This window comes from Mobula hypostoma, chromosome 5 (genome assembly GCF_963921235.1).
Source record: "Mobula hypostoma chromosome 5, sMobHyp1.1, whole genome shotgun sequence".
Lineage (NCBI taxonomy): Eukaryota > Metazoa > Chordata > Chondrichthyes > Myliobatiformes > Myliobatidae > Mobula > Mobula hypostoma.
Genome location: NC_086101.1, coordinates 188,124,303 through 188,145,639, shown reverse-complemented (window position 1 = coordinate 188,145,639; position 21,337 = coordinate 188,124,303). Strand labels below are relative to the sequence as shown.

Here is a 21,337-nt window from a genome sequence, read left to right as displayed (position 1 = left end):
GGACATTGAACCCATGAACACTACCTCACTTTTATTAAAATATTATTTCTGATTTTGCACTATTTTTGATTTAATATACTATCTATTTAATATAGAAATAAGTAAGTCAATTACAGTAAGTATGTACCGTAACTGACTTATTTATTTCTATATTATCATGTATTCCATTGTACTGCTGCCACTATGTCAACAAATTTCATGACATATGCCGGTGTATTAAACCTGATTCTGATTCTGGACAAACATGATGTTTATATAAATGTTTGATATGGTTAGTAGAATTCTTTCATAAGGTAAAAGCATCTTAAATGGAGGAAGTTCATTGGACCTCATTCATGTAAAATTTTTCAAGATAAAATGATCTATAAGAACATTGTTACTTTTTAAAAGGACATACAATTTGAATGGGAATGTGACCATATAAATTGGAAGTTAATAAAAGGTTTTGAAGTCTTTTCCACTGAGATTGGGTGAGACTAGAGCTAAGGGTTAAGGATGAAAGGTGAAATGTTTAAGCGGAACATGGGGGGGAATTTCTCCACTCATCGGGTTAGGAGTGGGATGAGTTGCAATCGGAAGTGGTGGATGCAGGTTTGGTTTGATTTCAAGATACAAGAGAAATTTGGATAAGTACATGGTTGGGAGGGATATGGAGTGCAATGGTCTGGGGGCAGATGGATGTGATTAGGCAGATTAACAATTTGGTATGGACTAGATTTGCTGAAGGGCCTCTTTCTGTGCTGTTGTGTTCTATGACTGAATGATTAGGCCATAAGATGTTGGAGCAGAATTAGGCCATTAGGCTCATCGAGTCTGTACTGCCATTTCATAATGGCTGATCCAGCCCCAGTCTCCTGCCTTCTCCCCATGTCCCTTCATGTTCTGACCAGTCAAGAATCTATCAACATCTGCCTTAAATATACATAAAGACTGCCTGTGGCAAAAATTCCACAGATTCACCACCCTTTGGGTAAAGAAATTCGTCCTTATCTCTGATGTAAAAGGACACTCCTTTATTCTGAGACTGTGTTCCCTGGTCTTAGACTCCCACACCATATGAAACAACCTCTCCATATCCACTCTATCAAGGCCTTTCACCATTCGATAGTTTTCAATGAGGTCACCCCTCATTCTTCTGAATTCTAGTAAATACAGGCCCAGAGCTACCAGGTGCTCTTAAAGCATACTTATTTAAATTGGTGAAGAAGGGATGCTTACTGTATTCAAGTGAGTCCTTGACCTTGGTATGTATGGTGGTGTTTCAGGACTGCCGTTGAACATATAAGCTGTAGTGCTGTAGTGCTCTATGACTCTATGGTTGATAGTTTTTTAAATTTCAGGTTGGAAGACAATAATTGCATAGAGACAATGAGTATGTGTCCATGGATTGTGTGTAGCTGAGGACAATTCTTATCTATTGCTGGAATAGAAGTTCTGGAATAATATGTGAAGGTTGTCAAGTTGTCGTGAAAATCTCAATTGGTTCCTAAAATACTGTTCAAAATCCTATTTTGATGTTTCGTGGGCAAGTGATGTGAGGCAGTATGTAGTTGGTGAGAAGAATAGACCAAGGAGTCACTTTGGGAATGGTCTGGTTGAAATGCTCAAAAGTAAGAGGTGTGGAAGGTCGGGTGGAACATAGGACATTACTGCACATTGCAGGCCCGCAATGCTATGCCAACTAGTTAACCTAGTCTTAAGATCAATCTAACCAGGTGAGGACCATGGGAATTCTATCCTTGTCTTGACCAGAAGTTTGAGGGGGGGCCAGGCAAAGATCTGAATTAAAGGTTGGTTGATTATCGAGGGGATTCTGAGTGCTGATGACTATGCAGCTTACAGCACATTTCTGCAAAAATGACATAATTTGTAAGCTACAGCTGAGGGTTTCTAATGTATTTGGAGCTGGTTGTTGAGATAGATAAGGGCAAGACTATGAAACAATATGAATACTAAGCTGAAAGTTTTAAACCTGAAGCAATTATTTTCCCATGAATGTCCTAACATTGCTTAGAAAATGAAACTGACTACTTTGTCCTTGAGCAATACACACAAAATGCTTGAGGTGCTCAGCAAGTCAGGCAGCATCGATGGAAGTCAATGAACATCAACTGTTTGCATCTATGGGGGAAACAAAGAGTTGATGTTCATTCCCTTTCATTGAAGCTGCCTGACTTGCTGAGTACCTCGAATATTTTGTGTGCGTTGCTCAGAGACAAAGTAGTAAGTTTTATTTTAGTAGTCAAGGCCTGCTAGACTGGGTAACAAATTCTTCCCTCAAACTATTAAGACTAATGAATGCCATGCCACCACCAAGCACTCTGCACCAAGAGTTTACTGTTTACCTGTGCTGCACGCTACATGTATTTGAATTATATTTATTAACTTATTTGTGATAGTTTGTTTTATGTGCTGTGTGTGATATGTTGTGTAGGTGCAGTACAGGCTGGAGTGTCATTGTACGTGTAAACAATCAAATGAAACAGTTAGATGACAATATGTATGAACTTGATCTGGAGTTTGTCCGGCATTTTGTGTGTTTCACTCAAGATTTCCAGCGTCTGCCGAATCTCTTGTGTTTATAATTTGTCCCTGTGCTTCTTTGAACTTGACCATTGATGAGGCCTTTATTCTTCAGGTTAGTAAGCTTCTTGGAAAGGAAAACAGTAGAACTTCACAGGGGTCAACATCACTACACTGGGGTAAGATTTTTAACTATAATTTCTTGCACATATTCTCATGAGTATGTTATACAAGTGCAATTGGTTCTATTTTACTTGCATGCCTATAGCAGCATAATAGGTCATTCAGCCGAGTAGCTTTGGGCTAAAGTATGTGTTCCACCTAAACCTGCTTCCATCTTTATTCCCACACCGTTGCCATAATCTTTTCTATCTTCCCTTAAGGACATTTTAAAGAGGTGATGCCTGAAAAAGGCAGCTTCCATCATTAAGGACCCCCATCACCCAGGGCATGTCCTCTTCTCATTGCTACTATCAAGGTATAGGTACAGGAGCCTGAATACTCAACGTTTGAGGAACAGTTTCTTCCCCTCTGCCATCAGATTTATGAATGGACAATGAACCCATGTACACTACCTCACTTTTTTTGGCCGTTTCTGATAGATATATAATTACAATATCTCTGTAATTCATTGTTTTTTAAAATTATTTATTGTAGTTTACTGTTGTGGCAAAACAATATATTTCACGATAAATGTCAGTGATATTAAACCTGATTTTGATTTTTTAACACATTTCTAATATTGCTTTAAATCCAGCAACCCGCTCCATTCCAATTACACTGGTTCAAAAAGTTTCTCCCGAGTCTTGTTTGGTTTATGGCTGGCCTGTGGAACAATTCTTTTTTGCATTTTCTTGAGGATTTTGCTTGAGGATTAAATGTTGGATGGTAACTAGAACGAGGTAGTCAGAATATTGCAGCTCGGTGTGTCAGAGTTCAACCCAGGTGTCCTCTGTAAGAAATGTGTACATTCTTCCTGTGTGCACATGGGCTTCCTCCTGGTGCTCAGTTCCCTCCCACAGTTCAAATAAATTCCAGTTACTAGGTTATTGTAAATTGACCTGTGATTAAGGTAGAGCTGAATTAGTAGGTTGTTGGGTGGTGTGGCTTGTTGGGCCAGAGGGGCCTATTCAGCCCCGTAATCTCCAAATTAATTAATTAATCTGAAACCCGTGGCCACAGGAAGTGATTGAGATTAGAGGAGAAGAAATAGAAAAACACAGAAATAGGAGCAGGGCAGGCCACTTGGCTCCTGAGATCTTCCCTCCCATTGAATGATTATGGTTGTTCTGTCCCAGGGAGCATCTATTCTCTGCCTGGAAATTAGACTGAAAGCTTGAGATTTTATAGCCATTTGGTTGTGTACATAGTTAGGAGGGGTTTAGATGGATATGGACTAAATACGGGCAATGGGTTCTAGCTTAGTGGACAGTGGACACCTGTGGTCATGGACAATTTAGGCCATAGGGCCTGTTTCCTTGCCATAATACTCTTGACTCTTAGTAGAGCTTGAATCTGTACTTTAAAAGCTCTGACATCCAAGGCTGGAACAAGTGCTGGAAGATGTGATAAGGTTGGAACATGGCAAGCATGTGACCTATGTCATACATTTTATGATTTGTAAAAAGACCTTGTGGATTTGAGGAACCTATCCATGTGATAATTCTGTAATCTCCAAATCTGCTGGGATTAAGTAGCAAAGCTTTTTTTCCCTGCCTGCACTGAGAAGTTTTACTATCTTTAAAGTGCACTTGCATACGTCCTTTTTGTTGCCTATCTAATTCAAGCGCATTTGTTTTGAAGATGCTGAAACTTCAGGAGCGAGCCATCAATGATGTCATCATTAATCTACTTGGAGACGAAGATCCACGGGTACGGCACGTGGCAGCTACGACCCTCGTTAGGTAATGATTGAGAGAGGTGCACTGAGGTGTAGGATATGTCGAGAGGCAGTCAGCCACACAATTACTGAATCTCGTATGCTATCTCTTTGCTAAAACTCTGCTTAGTATCATTTCCTCAAGTTGTATCTGATGGCACCCAGCTCCTGCCCACCTCCTAGGTCATAAGACCCAGGTGCAAAATTGGGCCTTTTGGCCCATCCTGTCTGCTCCGCCATTCCAACATGGCTAATTTAGTATCCCTCACAACCCCGTAACCTTTGACACCCTAATTAATCAAGGACCTCTGCCTTAAGTATACCCAATGACTTGGCCTGCACAGCCATCTGTGGCAAAGAATTCCACTGATTCACCACCTTCTGGCTAAAGAATTTTTTTCCACATCTCTGTTCAAAATAAACTTTCCTCAATTCTGAGGCTATGCTCTCTAGTTCTAGGCTCCTCTATACAGAAAACATCCTCTCCACATCCACTGTCTCCAGACCTTTCAATATTTGGTGGATTTCCATGCGATCCATTCTTCTAAACTCCAGTGAGTACAGGCCCAGAGCCTTCAAATGCTCCTCATACATTAATGCCCTCATTCCCGAAATCATTCTCATGAACTACTTCTGGACCCTTTCCAATGCCAGCACATCTTTCCTGAGATAAGGGGCCCAGAACTACTCACAGTACTCCTAGTGCAGTCTGATCAATGTCTGATAAAGCCTCAGCATTACATCCTTGTGTTTGTAGTCTAGCCCTCTAGAAATAAATCCTAGTATTGCATTTTCCTTTGTTACTTGGTCTGCCAAAATGCGTGACCATGCTCTTCCCTGTATTATGATCCATCTGCCATCTCTCTCGAATCCTTCCACAATATCTAAATTATTCCCTGAATACTGGACAGATAGATATTTCCTCCAACTAATTTTTTTCTGAAAGTCTGAAAGCATTGTGTTTGATTGCTAATATGAATGCTGTTTTCCAGCTGTGTGCCTTTATAGAAGAGCAGGTCGATAAAAGATGCATTTAACTAAGAATCATACAACTATATTTAGAGAAGTACATCAATAGGAAAGCTTTAGAGGGACCTGGGTCAAATGCAGGCAAATGGGACTAGTTTAGATGCGCATCTTGGTTGGCATGGATGAGTAGGGCTGAACACCACCAGACATCGGAGCAGAATTTGGCCATTCACCCCACTGGGTCTGTTTCACCATTTGATTATTTTCCACTCAACCCCAGTCTCCTGGCTTCTTCCCATGACCTTTGATGCCCTTACTAATCAAGAACCTATTAACCTCTGCTTTAAATATACCCAACAAAATGGCCTGCACAGTCATCTATGCAATGAATTCTACAGATTTACCACCCTCTGGCTGATGGGCCTGTTTCTGTTCTGTATCACTTTCTAGGATCTGTTATTTCAGAAATGTTGGCAAAATCAAGCTGGTGCTATTAAATCTGGACAATTGCTTATCAAATTACTGTAAAAAGGAGTGTAAAAGAATGTCACTACAATGAAACAAAACTAAGAGGCTGCTGTTATGAGAGCCCCATGTATTTTCAAAAGAAGCGTGTCGAAATATTCTATTTAAAGGATTAATTGATGTAAATGTTACAAGCAGTTTTTTGCTGTGAATTGAGAGAGCGATCTCAGAACACAGATCGAGAGATTGGAAGAGGTTTTTAGAAATTTCAGTAGTTCTGTTTTCACTTACCAGTACTCTTATTTTTCTGTCTCTTTTCCAATGCTGCCACATTCGCTAAGAATCATCTGTATTTATCTTCAAGTAGAGTACCCAGCCCCCTCCTGATTATGGTTTTCCTCATAAGGACATAATTTTAAATGTTCTAGGAAGCGAGCTCCTCTGTATACAGATCAGAATCAAGTTTGGTATCACTGGTGTATGTCATGAAATTTGTTGTTTTGCTGCAGCAGTACATGGCAATGCATAGTAGGAAAAACTACGTATTCCAACAAGAAGTACATGTAAAAAATAAATAAACTGTGCAAAATGAGAGGAGAAAATTAGTAAGTGTTCCTGGGTTCATTGTGCATTCAGATATCTGATGGGAGGGTAAGAAGCTGTTCCTGAAACGTTCAGGCTCCTGTATCACTACCTTGCTGGTAGTGTTGAGAAAAAGCCCTGTCCCAGGTGATGGGACGCCTTAATGATGGATGCCACATTTTTGAGGCTTTGCCTTTTGTAGATATCCTCAATGCTGAAGAGATTAGTGCCCATGATGGAGCTGGCTGAGTATACATTATATCTGTTCCAGCTTGCCACACTATTCCCGTAATTTCTTACTTTGCACAGAGCTAAAAACAAACAATCTAATGTTGTTTGAATATGGTCACACGACTGGGCATCCATGGTTTTCTAGAACTGAGAATTCAAAAGTTCGAAGTAAAATCTATTATCAGTGTACGTACATGTCACCATATACAACCCTGAGATTCTTTTTCTAACAGCTTACTTAGCAAATCTCTTGATCGGTAACTGTAAACAGGATTAATAAACAACAATAAATAAAAATAATTAACAAGATAGAGTCCTTAAAGGGAGACCATCAGTTGTGGGAAAACCGAAGTAGAATGAGTGTAGTTATTCCCTTTTGATCAAGAGTCTGATGGTTGAGGGGTAGTAACTGTTCTTGAACCTGGTGGTGTGAGTCCTGAGGGTTTGTACCATCTACCTGATGGCAGCAGTGAGAAAAGACCATGGCCTAGATGGTGAGGATCTTTGATGATGGATGCTGCTTTTCTGTGGCAACATTGCATTTCGATGTGCTCAATGGTTGGGAGGCTTTTACCCGTGATGTACCTGGCTGAATGCACTACTTTGTGTAGGATTGTAAAAAGGTACTTTTGTAGGTTCATGGTTCTGAGTGACAAATTTTATTCTCAGCTCAACCCTCAATGTCTGAGACTTTCATCCCTCGTTCTTGTCCAATTCCTTGAGAATTTTATATTTCAAAGGAATCATAAGATCAGCGGTTAATCTTTTTAATTTGGAGGTATCTGTCTACTGAAATATTTAAAGTACTTAATATTGAACTTTTGATCTGGGAAAAGCTCAAATTCCATTCTTTTATCTATGTCTGAGTATATATTTGCCATTTTACAGTTGTTACCCATTCAGAACATACATTGCTATATTAACTATTGGCTTCAGCATTTTTATGAAATCATAATTCAGGTATTTTGCTGTTAAATGTGCTCATTTTTTTTTTGTCTCTGCAGGCTTATTCCTCGGTTGTTTTTTGACTGTGATCAGGGACAGTCAGATCCAGTAGTAGCTGTAGCCAGAGACCAAAGCAGTGCCTACCTGCAGCTGCTCATGCATGAGACCCAGTCATCCTCTCACTTTGCAGTGAGTGCTATCACTAGGTAGGTGACATTCATTGAAGACTGTACTTAATCATTGCATTCCTATTATTTTCTTCTTGCAATTAATTATTGTTTTAAACCATTCAGATTCAGCTCTGGATTTCCCCCCTCTGAACCGCTGCTTTATCTGTCTTCCTTCAAGGCAAACTTTAAATTGACATCTTAACTACACATTCTGCTCTAATTTTTTTAAACCTTTTTTTAACCTATTAATGTACCTTTGTTTGCCCTTGAGTTAGTGAAGGAGAACTAGTGTCCTGAACTGTGTATATTTCAATACAAGAAATACAGTAGGAAAGGCAGATGAGCTCAGGACATGGAACAACACCTGGAATTATGACGTTGTAGCCATTAGTGAGACTCGTCTGCAGAAAGTGCAGGACTGGGAGCTTAGTGTTCCAGGATTCTGTAGTTTTAGATGTGATAGAACGGGAGGGATTAAAGGAAGAGGGATGGTGTTACTAGTCAGGGAAAATGTCACAGCAGTGCTCTGTCAGGACAGACTGGAGAACTCTAGTGAGGTGTTATGGTGGAACTGAGAAATGAGAACGGTATGGCCATGTTAATTTAGTTATATTACAGACCACCTAACGATCCTAGGGATTTAGAGGAACAAGTTTGTAAAGAGATCGCAGACTATTGCAAGAAACATAAGATTGTTATAGTAGGTGATTTTAATTTTCCACATATTGACTGGGAATCCCACACAGTAAAAGGACTAGATGGGATAGGGTTTGTCACATGTGTTCAGGAAAGTTTCCTTCAACAGTACTTAGAAGTCCCAATGAGAGAGCATGCAATACTGGATCTGCTATTAGGGAATGAGACAGGGTAGTTGACAGAAGTTTGTGTAGGGGAACACGTTGAAATGAATGGTTTTGTGGTCACTAGGTGCAAAGTAAATACGCAAAAAGTTAGCTGTGGTCTGCGGGTTGAGATTCTAAATTGGAGAGAGACAAATTTTTGATGATTTTGGAAGTGATCTGGCAAGTGTGGATTGTGACAGGCTGTCTTCTGCCAAAAGTATACTTGTTCAGTGGGAGACCTTCAAAAGTGAAATTTTACTTTCCCACTTCCCACTGTCACACTTGATAGGTCCTAATCTTTCACATCTTCTTGTTCCTCACATACTTGTAGAATGCCTTGGGGTTTTCCTTAATCCTACCCGCCAAGGCCTTCTCATGGCCCTTTCTGGCTTTCTTAATTTCCTCCTTAAGCTTTTTCCTGTTAGCCTTATAATCTTCTAGATCTCTAACATTACCTAGCTCTCTGAACCTTTTGTAAGCTTTTCTTTTCTTCTTGACTCGATTTATTACAGCCTTTGTACACCACAGTTCCTGTACCCTACCATAACTTCCCTATCTCATTGGAAAGTACCTATGCAGAACTCCACTCAAATATCCCTTGAACATTTGCCACATTTTTTCTGTGAACATCTGTTCCCAATTTAAGCTTCCAACTTCTTGCCTGATCGCCTCATAATTCCCCTTACTCCAATTAAACGCTTTTCTAACTTGTCTGTTCCTATCTCTCCAATGCTATTGTAAAGGAGATAGAATTATGATCACTATCTCCAAAATGCTCTCCCACTGAGAGATCTGACACCTGACAAGGTTCATTTCCCGATACCAAATCAAGTGCAGTCTCTCCCCTTGTAGGCTTATCTACATATTGTGTCAAGAAATCTTCAATACCTGAACACACCTAACAAACTCCACCCCATCTAAATCCCTTGCTCTAGGGAGATGCCAGTCGATATTTGGGAAATTAAAATCTTCCATCACGCCAACTCTGTTATTATTACACTTTTCCAGGATCTATTTCCCTATCTGCTCCTCGATATCCCTGTTACTATTGGGCGGCCTATAAAAAACACCCGGTAGAGTTATTGACCCCTTCCTGTTCCTAACCTCCACCCACAGAGACTCCATAGACAATCCCTCCATGACGTCCACCTTTTCTGCAGCCCTGATACTATCTCTGATCATTAGTGCCACGCCCCCACCTCTTGCCTCCCTCCCTGAACCATCCAAGTCTCTGTAATGGCCACCACATCATAGCTCCAAGTACTGATCCACGCTCTAAGCTCATCCACTTTGTTCACAATACTCCTTGTGTTAAAATGGACACATCTCAAACCGTCGGTCTGAGCGAGTCCCTTCTCTATCACCTGCCTATCCTCCCTCACACATTGTCTCCAAGCTTTCTCTATTTGTGAGCCAACCTCCTTTTCTTCAGTCTCATCAGTTCGGTTCCCACCCCCCAACAGTTCTATTTTAAACTCTCCCCAGTAGCCTCAGCAAACCTCCCTGCCAGGATATTGGCCCCCCTGGAATTCAAGTGCAACTCGTCCTTTTTGTACAGGTCACACCTGCCCCAAAAGATGTCCCAATGATCCAGAAATCTGAATCCCTGCCCCCTGCTCCAATCCCTCAGTCACACATTTATCCTACACCTCATTCTGTTCCTATTCTCACTGTCACGTGACACAGGCAGTAATCCCGAGATTACTACCTTTGTGGTCCTGCTTCTCAACTTCCTTCCTAACTCCCTGTAGTCTGTTTTTGGGACCTCGTCACATTCCTCCCCTTTTCTGATGTTTGGTCTGAACAATAACTGAACCTCAAGCACGCTTTTATGCATTGAGTTATATTATCGAGCAGAGGTGTAGGTGTACCTAATAAAGTGGCCACTGAGTGTACAATTGCGGTTAAAAGTTTCAACGAGGTTAAATTTTTCTCTGCCTAAAATTGTACAACTAAATACAATAGTTAAATCTCTGAGTGAAAGAAAAATGTACCATGCCTTTGATCACTGAATAACTTGTGTGCAAAATTTATCTTCCAGAACGTACAGAGGGTTCAACATTTCACAGAGCACCACGGACGTGACAATAGAGAATAATCTTTCCCGTGTTATCACTGCAGTATCTCATGCATTAACTTCATCCACTTCTCGAGCCCTTATCGTAAGTTCCTTTTCAAAAATAGTTTTTTTTCATTCTTGTTTACTTTATGAACAAAATCCAATTGAAAACTGTTTTGGCAGAATAATAGATTATTTTTAAAATGTGGCTGTCAGGAAGTTAGAAAGCAAGAGTAAGACAACCATTTGTAATTGGAGTTTTGAGACCATACGTGTGGGAGGATATGCTTGCCTTATTGAAGACACGGTGATGGAAAAAAAATAGAATTGTCCATTGAGAGATTGAGAGGGATTAGGTTAAGCTCTTTAAAATTTAAGTGATGTAATTGACATAGCATGACTCAGTGAGGGGTTCATGGGAATTACAGGAACCTCAGGATTCTCACCACCAGGTTCAGGAAAAGTTACTACCCCTCAACCATCTGGAAGAAGGTACAGGGATCTCAGGATTGTCACCACCAGGTTCAGGAACAGTTACTACCCCTCAACCATCAGGAAGAAGGTACAGGAACCTCAGGATTGTTACCACCAGGTTCAGGAACAGTTACTACCCCTCAACCATCAGGAAGAAGGTACAGGAACCTCAGGATTGTCACCACCAGGTTCAGGAACAGTTACTACCCCTAAACCATCAGGAAGAAGGTACAGCAACCTCAGGATTGTTACCACCAGGTTCAGGAACAGTTACTACCCGTCAACCATCAGGAAGAAGGTACAGGAACCTCAGGATTGTCACCACCAGGTTCAGGAAGAGTTACTACCCCTCAACCATCAGGCTCTTGGATATCTTCACTCAACTTCATTTGCCCCGTCACTGAAATGTTCCCACGATGAATGGACTCACGTTAAAGGTCTCTCCATCTCATGTTCTCAATACTTATTGTTTATTTATTTTTTTTATTATTTCTTTCTTTTTGTATTCGCAGTTTGTTGTTTTGTTTTGTAGACTGGTTGAATGCTCATGTTGGTGCATTCTGTCATTGATTCTATTATGGTTGTTATTCTATTATAGATTTGAGTATGCCCACGAGAAAGTCAATCTCAGGGTTGTATATGGTGACATATATGTACTTTGATAATTTACTTTGAACATTTTTTTCGCAGATGGAATAGTCTTGAATTAGAGGTAATGAGCTCAGGATAAACGTTTGCCTGTTATGCACTGAAATAAGTAATGAACCTTGGGAATACTGTAACCCCGAAGTGCTATAGGTCCCCAGTTGACACTTTAAGACTGATTGAAACTTTGGACAAAGACAGATTTGAAGCTGAAATTTAGCTATCAAATTTTATTTTTAACTTAAATTTCTTTGAAGGTGCTTGAGATATATATAACCTTTTATGCACTGCAGACCGTTTATTATTGACAATATTCTTGCGGACCGGCTGACCCGGGGGGGGGGGGCAGTAGGGTTGCCAACGGACAAGAGTAACAGTCAAATACATTGGATTTACCCCGAGAAAGACTACAATGACCATGAAGCCTTGCACGGGCACCAGTGCGCATGCGTGTACATGCCGATTTTTTTTTTCTACGAATCGTTTTTAGCGATTCTGTTCAGGGTGGGGGGTTGTTAATCATGACTGGAATATAGGTGGTAAGTGGCTAATACACTCAATTTCACTTCTGAAAGGGTTTATCGAACGAATTTAATATTAAACACACAGCACATATTTTACTCGCATGAATATAGTGATAAGTCAATTATCAGGGGAGCTTGAAGTAAGTGTTGAACAAACTTTCAGTAGAAGTGGTAGAGGCAGGTTCGATATCATCATTTAAAGAAAAATTTGACAGGTATATGGACAGGAAAGGAATGGAGGGTTATGGACTGAGTGCAGATCGGTGGGACCTGGTGAGCGTAGCGTTCAGCACAGACTAGAAGGGCAGAGATGGGCTGTTTCTGTGCTGTAATGGCTATATAAGTCACTTATGAGTCAATAGCATCATAACATTTTAAGTAACATTTGGATATTCAACACACAGCACATATTTTCCCCGTATGAACATATAAAATCATTGCAACACACCAATATTGCTGAATCAGTGGGAGCCCTGGGCTTGTTTTCCTGCAACAAGACGGTCCTATCAAGGGGTGATGGGAGACAGCGATACTTGAACGGGGTTCCTTATGTCCAGTCTATTCCGCAATTTAGTTTTCGTTGCATTCATTGCAGAGATATGTTGGAAATGGAAACAACATTTTCAGTGCTTTCGTGGCTATCTCAGGATATTTAGCCTTGACTTTGATCCAGAATGCCGGCAGAGATGTTATGTCAAACATACTTTTCAGCCTGCCGTCATTTGCAAGCTCGAGGAGTTGATCTCCTTCCCGCACTGACACGGATGACGTGTGGGTAATGACCTAGCGTGCGTTCAAGCTCAACAGTGGGCGCGACAGGGAATGAGAAAAGGTGCCGCTGACTCATATCGCTAAATCATATCGTTTCCTCGTGGCCCGGTAGCGCATGCTTTGCGGCCCGGTGGTTGGGGACCACTGTATTAAGCCATTTATTTTTAAAAAATAGAAAATACATCCTGTTTTGGGATCTAAGAAACTGTGGGTCACAGTCTGTTTAATGTTATGGGATTCTTGCAAAATGGATGTTTAAATGAGTTACATTCGAAGAACTACAGATAGTTCAAGAATTCCACTTAAAATTAACGAATTTGTACTTCATGAAATTAATTAGGGAAAATAATGCCAGCATACATATTGCCAAGACACTTTTGGCCAGTTCCTCTTGTGGTTTCAGGAAAGTTAACTTAAAGTGTATATTGCCAGCTATACTGGTCTGATGGTATCTGTGAAAATTATGCTACAGTGAGAGTTCATGTTCATGTTTGGGTGACTGTGTGCATGTCCCTTCCATTGATCTCCAGTCCTCTATCGACCTGGATCTGCTGTCTAGAAAAATAATAGTTTGAAAAATTTTAGTTTCCTTCTACAGGGGCAAGATGTGTGTTGGAAAATAAGATATTAACTTCCATCTGTTCACAACCTAACCAGCCCTTTTTCATCTCTTTTACTGTTTTATCTGCAGCTTGGTTGCTGTGAGGTGTTGTGTTTGCTTTCTTTGAACTACCCTGTGTGTAATTGGAGCATTGGCTGGCACTGTGGGTATACGACGAGCAGTTCTCAAGCATCCAGAGTCTATCTCTACAAGAACAGGGGCCGATCATTCAGGTACAGGAACAGAATTTGCCATCGTCACCAAGAGATCTTGCTGCTCAATCCTGACTGAATTTCAACAAATTCTTCTCATTGATTAAGTGTTGAAATCTCATGAACTGAACATGATTAGTCCACTAGTTCTTAATGTGTTTGTCTGATACTCAGCATTCTAATGTTTTTTAGAGGGGTTTTTAGCAATTAACAATGGTGAGAGCCCTTGTGCTAGAAGAATTAGGAGTAGGAATTCAAGATAGAAACAAAGAAACATAGAAAACCTACAGCACAATACAGACCCTTCAGCCCACAATGCCGTGCTGAACATGTACTTACTTTAGAAATTACCTAGGGTCACCCATAGCCCTCTATTTTTCTAAGCTCCATACACCTAACCAAGAGTCTCTTAAAAGACCCTTTCGAATTCGCCTCCACCACCGTCGCCAGCAGTCCATTCCATGCACTCACTACTCTCTGCGTTTTTAAAAAAAAAACAACTTACCCCTGATGTCTCCTCTGTACCTACTTCCAAGCACCTTGAAAATGTGCCCTCTCATGTAGCCATTTCAGACCTGGGAAAAAGCCTCTGACTACCCACACAATCAATGCCTCTCATCATCTTTTCACCTCTATCAGGTCACCTCTCATTCTCCGTTGCTCCAAGGAGAAAAGGCCGAGTTCACTCAACCTATTCTCATAAGACATGCTCCCCAATCCAGGCAACATCCTTGTAAGACTCCTCTGCACCCTTTCTATGGTTTCCACATCCTTCTTGTAGTGAGGTGACCAGAACTGAGCACAATACTCCAAGTGGGGTGTGACCAGGGTCCGATGTAGCTGTAACATTACCTCTCAGCTGTTGAACTCAATCCCACGGTTGGTGAAGGCCAGTACGCCGTGTGCCTTCTTAACCACAGAGTCAACCCATGCAGCAGCTTTGAGTGTCCTATGGACTTGGACCCCAAGATCCCTCTGATCCTCCACACTGCCAGGAGTCTTACCATTAATACTATATTCTGCCATCATATTTGACCTACCAAAATGAACCACCTCACACTTATCTGGGTTGAACTTCTTCTGCCACTTCTCAGCCCAGTTTTGCATCCTATCAATGTCCTGCTGTAACCTCTGACGGCCCTCCACACTATCCACAACACCCCCAACCTTGTGTCATCAGCAAATTCGCTAACCCATCCCTCCACTTCCTCATCCAGGTCATTTATAAACATCACGAAGAGAAGGGGTCCCAGAACAGATCCATGAGGCACATCACTGGTCACTGATCTCCATGCAGAATATGACCCGTCTGCAACCAATCTTTGCCTCTGTGGGCAAGCTAATTCTGGATCCCATGCCTCCTTACTTTCTCAATAAGCCTTGCATGAGGTACCTTATCAAATGCACTGCTGAAATCCATATACTCTACATCTACTGCTCTACCTTCATCAACGTGTTTAGTCATATCCTCAAAATTCATTCAGGCTGGTAAAGCATGCATGACCTGCCTTTGACAAAGCCATGCTGACTATTCCTAATCATATTATGCTTCTCCAAATGTTCATAAATCCTTCCCCTCAGGATCTTCTTCCATCAACTTACCAACCACTGAAGTAAGACTCACTGGTAAGATGAACCTCAAGTATCCATGTACAGAAACTGAGGTGTTTTTTTTTCCCAACCTTTTGACCCATTTTCGATGTTAGTTTTTTTCCAGAACAGCTTAGCACTTCAAGTATTTTGACCATAAGATATAGGAGCAGAATTGGGCCATTCAGCCCATCAAGACTGCTCTGCTATCCTACCATTGGCTGATTCATGATCCCTCTTAACTCCATTCTCCTGTCTTCTCCCTGTAACCTTTGACACCCTTACTAATCAAGAACCTTTCAACTTCTGCTTTAAATACATCCAATGACTTGGACTCCACAGTCACCTGTGGCAATGGATTCCACAGATTTACAATTCCATGCCTCAAGAAATTCCTCCTGATCTCCGTTTTAAAGGGATATCCTTCCATTCTGAGATTGTGCCCTCTGGTCCGCGACATCCCTGCTTTGGGAAGCACCCTTTACACATCCGTTCTGTCCCGGCCTTATTTATCTCCTTCTGTAAAATGTTTTCCTTAAATAGGAAGATATTAGCAATAGAAGTGAAGGTGTCTTTTTTGTCCCCCAAACAACAGCCTAGTTGATGCTTCGTGGAGATACAAGAGACTGCAGATACTAGAAATCTGGAATGACACACAAAATGGTGAAGGAACTCGGCAGCGCAGACAGTATCTGTGGAGGGGAATGGGCAGTCAATATCGAGAAAGGTCTCAATCTGAGATGTCCATTTTCTTCAGGGTTGCTGCCTGATCTGCTGAGTTCCTCCAGCATTTTGTCTTGCTACTTGTTATGGTTTGAAGTCTAATTGTATACACTGTGTTTAACAGTGTACCAATAAATCCTTTATCAATTCAGTTCTGATCTGAATATTTGTCCTCTAATCAACAAGTAACCCTTCTGACGTGTAGGAGGCCAGTCAGTTAACCTTTTCTGTTTTGTGTGTCCTTGTATTGTGAGGGTGATAACAATTCTCTTTTGTGAACATTGAGTCAAGGTCTTGCGAGTAAAACTATTTTTTAATGTTCAATTAAGGTTATACCCTACAGATTAATATTATTGAATCATAGTACAGTTGAAGCATGGAGGAGTCACTGGGCCCATTGTGCCCATGCCAGCACTTTACCAAAGCATAGTCATAGAGCTATATTGCATGGAGGCAGGCCATTTGGCCTGTCTTGTCTATGCTGACCAAGTGGAACTACTTCTATTTGCATTAACTCATATCTCTCTCCTTTTCTGTCCAAGTAACTGCCCAAGTCTTTAACTGGTACTTTGATGCTGCAGTGTTTACCAAGCTTGGCATTTAGCTTACAGACGTTTCGGCGCCACTTGGGGTGGCAACCTCAGTGCGCAGTTGTTGGTGTTTCTCTCTAGGAGTGCTCACATTTATATAGGCCCCTGTTTGCTTGTCTCAGTCCTGATTGGCTACCCCTTCAGTGTACCTTTGAATTCTATTGGCTCGTGTTCCTTTGGCTCTTAGAGGTTTGATACGTTTGTTTATGGAGCTGATGCTATTAGGAAATGCATTGCTATGTGTGCACTCATAGAGAAAATACAGTTGTTCTCATGTGAAAGCTTCACGACAGGCGAAGGTCTCCCAGCATCGAGCTTCTTTGAGCGTTGCTCACTCGAAGTAGTTTAGGGTGGTGGTGAATATTGGTAGTTTGAGTTATATCGGTAGCTTTAAATGGTAGACTGAGCGATAGTCCATCTAAACAAATGAAACTTAAGTCATTAAATGTAGGTCACTACTTCAGTGATCTAAACATTTCAGTCACTAACGGAAGGAAAGTTCATTTGTGTTCACTATGTGCAAGGTTAATGTGGAGTCCTGTGGTGGTGCTGCCATGTTATACTGAGCATCATGTAAGGCAGGTAAATTCTCATGAATGTGGCCTTGGTAACTGTTCCATTTAATCATGAACATAGAATGTGATGTTTTCTAAAGTCGTTCATAAAGTTAATGTTGCTTAATATTTGGTTTCTAGTTTGTCCCAGAACAGTCCAACTGATGATTCCCGCAAAAGCTGTACTGTGGGGATGGTCAATATGATCCTGTCTCTACTTTCTTCAGCGTGGTTTCCTTTGGATCTTTCTTCTCATCAAGATGCCTTAATATTGTCTGGAAATTTGCTGGCTGGTATGTAAAATTATCTAAACGTTACCTGCTGCTTAGAATCAGGTTTATTGTTACTGAAATTAGCCATGAAATTTGTTGTTTTGTACCATGATGGATCTGGCTAAGTCCACAGTCCTCTGAAGCCTCTTGCGATCCTGTGCACTGGCTTCTCAGCACTAAATTGACACCAGATTTGCCATTGTTCTCTGACAGAGTCACAGAATCAAAAAAACCTTACAGCACAGAAACGGCCCTTGCCATTACCAACCATGGCGTTTATCTACACTAACCTCATTTATCCACATTAGGCCCTTATTGCCACATGCTTTTCCTATCTAAGTACTTGTCCAAAAGTCTTTGAAACATTGTGATTGTATCTGCAGATCTAATTTACGTAATCTTCTTGTCTCCCACCAGTTGCGTTATGTTGTAGGAAGACTGGTTGCACACAGTTTACATTTTAGCCTGGCATTCAAGTAAAGCTTGTATTCTACGATTCTTAGATGCATAGTAATTAGATTAGTAGACTATTATCATGTATGAACTGGGCAAACTGTCATTGGTCTCAACACCTTCTTCTGCAACTGGCTCTTGGACTTCTTGACAGAGAGACCTCAGACAGTCCATGTTGGGAGAAACATCTCTAGCTCCATCACGCTAAGTACTAGTGCCACCCAGGGTTACGTGCTCACACTGCTGAAGCACAGCTACTAGATCCAGTTCTTTTTCTTTTCTTTTTAAATCTTTTTATTGAGTAAGTATACAAAAAAGGTAAGCCATATAAACATTAATACAATGTTAAAGTATAATAAAATTCCAAAAGATAACAATACCAAAAAGAAAATACTACAAACAATGTAATTTAAGCATAAGAAACCAAGATAACATAATAGTATACTAGATTTTATATATATCAATGGAAAAAAAGAAAAAAAAAACCCCAAAAAAAAACCCACCGTGCAACTAACTAAAAGCAAAGCAAAGCAATGGGCTAACTTGAAACCAAACAGAGTTAAACTTAAAATCACGTCCTCAATCCCGACCTCCATTAAAACAGTGAAAAAAAAACAAGAAGGGTAAATATTACATTAAATGAAAATATCGAATAAAAGGTCCCCAAATCTGTTCAAATTTAAATGAAGAATCATAAAGGTTACTTCTAATTTTCTCCAAATTCAAACATAAAATCGTCTGAGAAAACCAAAAAAAGGTAGTTGGAGCATTAAGCTCTTTCCAATGTTGTAAAATACATCTTTTCGCCATTAAAGTAAGAAATGCAATCATTCTACGGGCTGAAGGGGAAAGATTACTAGAAATTTTAGGTAGTCCAAAGATAGCAGTAATAGGGTGAGGAGAGATATCTATATTTAATACCTTAGAAATAATATTGAAAATATCTCTCCAAAAAGTTCTAACCACATCATTAAGTTGACTGATGACACAACAGTGGTTGGCCTCATCAGCGACAGTGATGCGTTGGCATGCAGAGAGTTGATGGAGTGGCTTGTGGATTACCATCAAGAGTGTCCTGACCAGCTGTATGGAAATTGTCAGGCATCTGACTGCAGTACTCTGTGAAAGATTGTGAAGACTGCTGAGAGAATCATTGGTCTCTTTTCCACCTCCCTCATTCATGACATACACTAGAAGTGCTATATTTATAGAGCCCTAAGAATTGTAAAGAACCCCTCCCATCCATCACGCAATCTCTTTGACCTCCTGTTTGGCAGAAGGTGCTGCATTATAAGAACAAGGATTGTTATGCTGGGTAACAGCTTCTTCCCCCAGGCTGTGAGACTTCTGAACACCCTGCTACCACCATTCCACCCCCCCCCCACCGAAAAAAAACATTATTTTTACGTGTGTATGGTTAAATGACAACAAACTTGAACTTGAACCCTGGGCATGAGACCAAATTTCACTGTGACCTCTGAGGAACTTAAATCCAGATAACTGCATAAAGCTGGTATAACAAGCTGGAATTGCTTCTTTCTTCCTTTTTCTTTTTCAATATGTTTATTGATGTCTATGTAGAAGAATACAGAGTCCAAGAGAATACATATTATAAAACAAAAGAAAAAATATAATAATACCAGATACAGTATATTGAATCACATTAATGAACTCCTTACCCTATATTTATATAGATTAGATTAATTCTTATATTAGAATATAAACAGTTTTATTAAAAAAATCTATACCCATACCAAAGTCGAAGCTGTTGGGCGGGGGGGGGGGGGAGAAAAAACCTTATCAGATAATAAGATATGCTATTAACCAACTTCTGCAGTTTAACGAGAAGTCAAAGATTATGAAAATAATTTAAAAACAGCCCCCACAAATTTTGAAAATCTTGGTTAGATTCAGAAATTGAACAACGAATCTTTTCTAAATTTAGGCATGCCATAACATCCCATAACCACTGAGCATGATTAGGCGGAACAGCACCCTTCCATTTAAACAAAAAGTGCCCTCCTAGTCATAAGAGAGATAAAAGCCAGAATGTGCAAATCAGATGTCTTTAAAATGATATTTTTCCTTCCAACAATGCCAAATAGGGCAGTCAAATGATTAGGCTTAAAATTTACTTTAAAGAGTACAGAAGAATTTTGGAATACTTCCTTCCAATATTTTCCAAGACTTGGGCACGTCCAAAACATATGAATAAATGAAGCCTCGCCATTGTTACACCTATCACAGTAGGGAGATATATCCATATAAAAATGAGATAACTTATCCTTGGTCATATAAGCCCTATGAACCACTTTAAATTGTAGGAGGGAATGACGAGCACGTAAAGATGAAGTATTAACCATTTAAAAATTTCATTCCAAGTTTCTTCAGAAATTGAAGTCTGTAAATCTTGTCCCCAAAGATTTTTGATTTAGTCTGCTGGAATTGCTGACGGTAGTCTCCGCTGAATTTTCTTACCCATCTGGTTCATCAAGGTTCTAGGAAGAAAATCTGCCATCCAAAGACAGTCTGGCCTGTTTGTAACTTCAGACCATGTGGAAATGTTTATTCTTAATTGTTTTCCACTGTAGTACCGAGGACAATCTAGCCTGAAGTGCCACCATTAAGGGGAGTCATTTCAACTAATGTGTGTATTCTATATATGCAAATAGGGTAGAGTAACTAGATAACAATTGGGGAATCCAACAGAATTTAGTCCACCAACTCCCTAAGACATTTGAGGAGATGGCTCTCTGTCCAACCTGTCTGTTCATCTTCCTCCATCTGGTGGATTGACGTTGACATAGACTGGATGTAATACATGTACAGTAAATCACTTCACTTCAAATGTAATTAACTTTTGATCTATTTAAACTATTTTCTACATGAAAATATCTGCTGAATGTAATATAGCATATTAAAAGAGAAAGATTAAAGATTACCTTTGTCACATGCATATTGAAACGTTTGTAACATCCGATCAGTGAGAATTGTGCTGACAGCCCACAATGTCCAGAACCATCAATCCCTTTAAATTTGTTTTACAGCTGCATGGCCCATCCATTGCTCTGAGCAGGAAATTTTTGCATGGCCTGAAAACTGCACAGCACTTTGTTTTATTTTGTGTAATATGCATGCAATGAATATTTAGAACGAAAATCGAAAAATCACAAACTTTTGATTTAATGTATTAAAGAGTATAATGAAATACAGTACAACAAAGAAAATAATTCACATTTCGTAATCTCTGGCAAAGATAAACA

General features: G+C 40.2%; 1 protein-coding gene across 5 annotated transcripts in view; it reads left to right on the top strand.

Moving 5' to 3' along the window:
• htt (huntingtin) overlaps positions 1-21,337 on the top strand; it is a 265,277-nt gene that overhangs the window by 122,851 nt on the left and 121,089 nt on the right. For all 5 annotated transcript variants that reach the window (XM_063049530.1, XM_063049527.1, XM_063049531.1 and 2 more), the window contains 6 exons: positions 2,639-2,702; positions 4,327-4,427; positions 7,654-7,800; positions 10,648-10,768; positions 13,771-13,913; positions 17,491-17,642. In XM_063049530.1, coding sequence (XP_062905600.1) covers positions 2,639-2,702; positions 4,327-4,427; positions 7,654-7,800; positions 10,648-10,768; positions 13,771-13,913; positions 17,491-17,642 — 728 coding nt within the window. The remainder of the gene's footprint in view (positions 1-2,638; positions 2,703-4,326; positions 4,428-7,653; positions 7,801-10,647; positions 10,769-13,770; positions 13,914-17,490; positions 17,643-21,337) is intronic.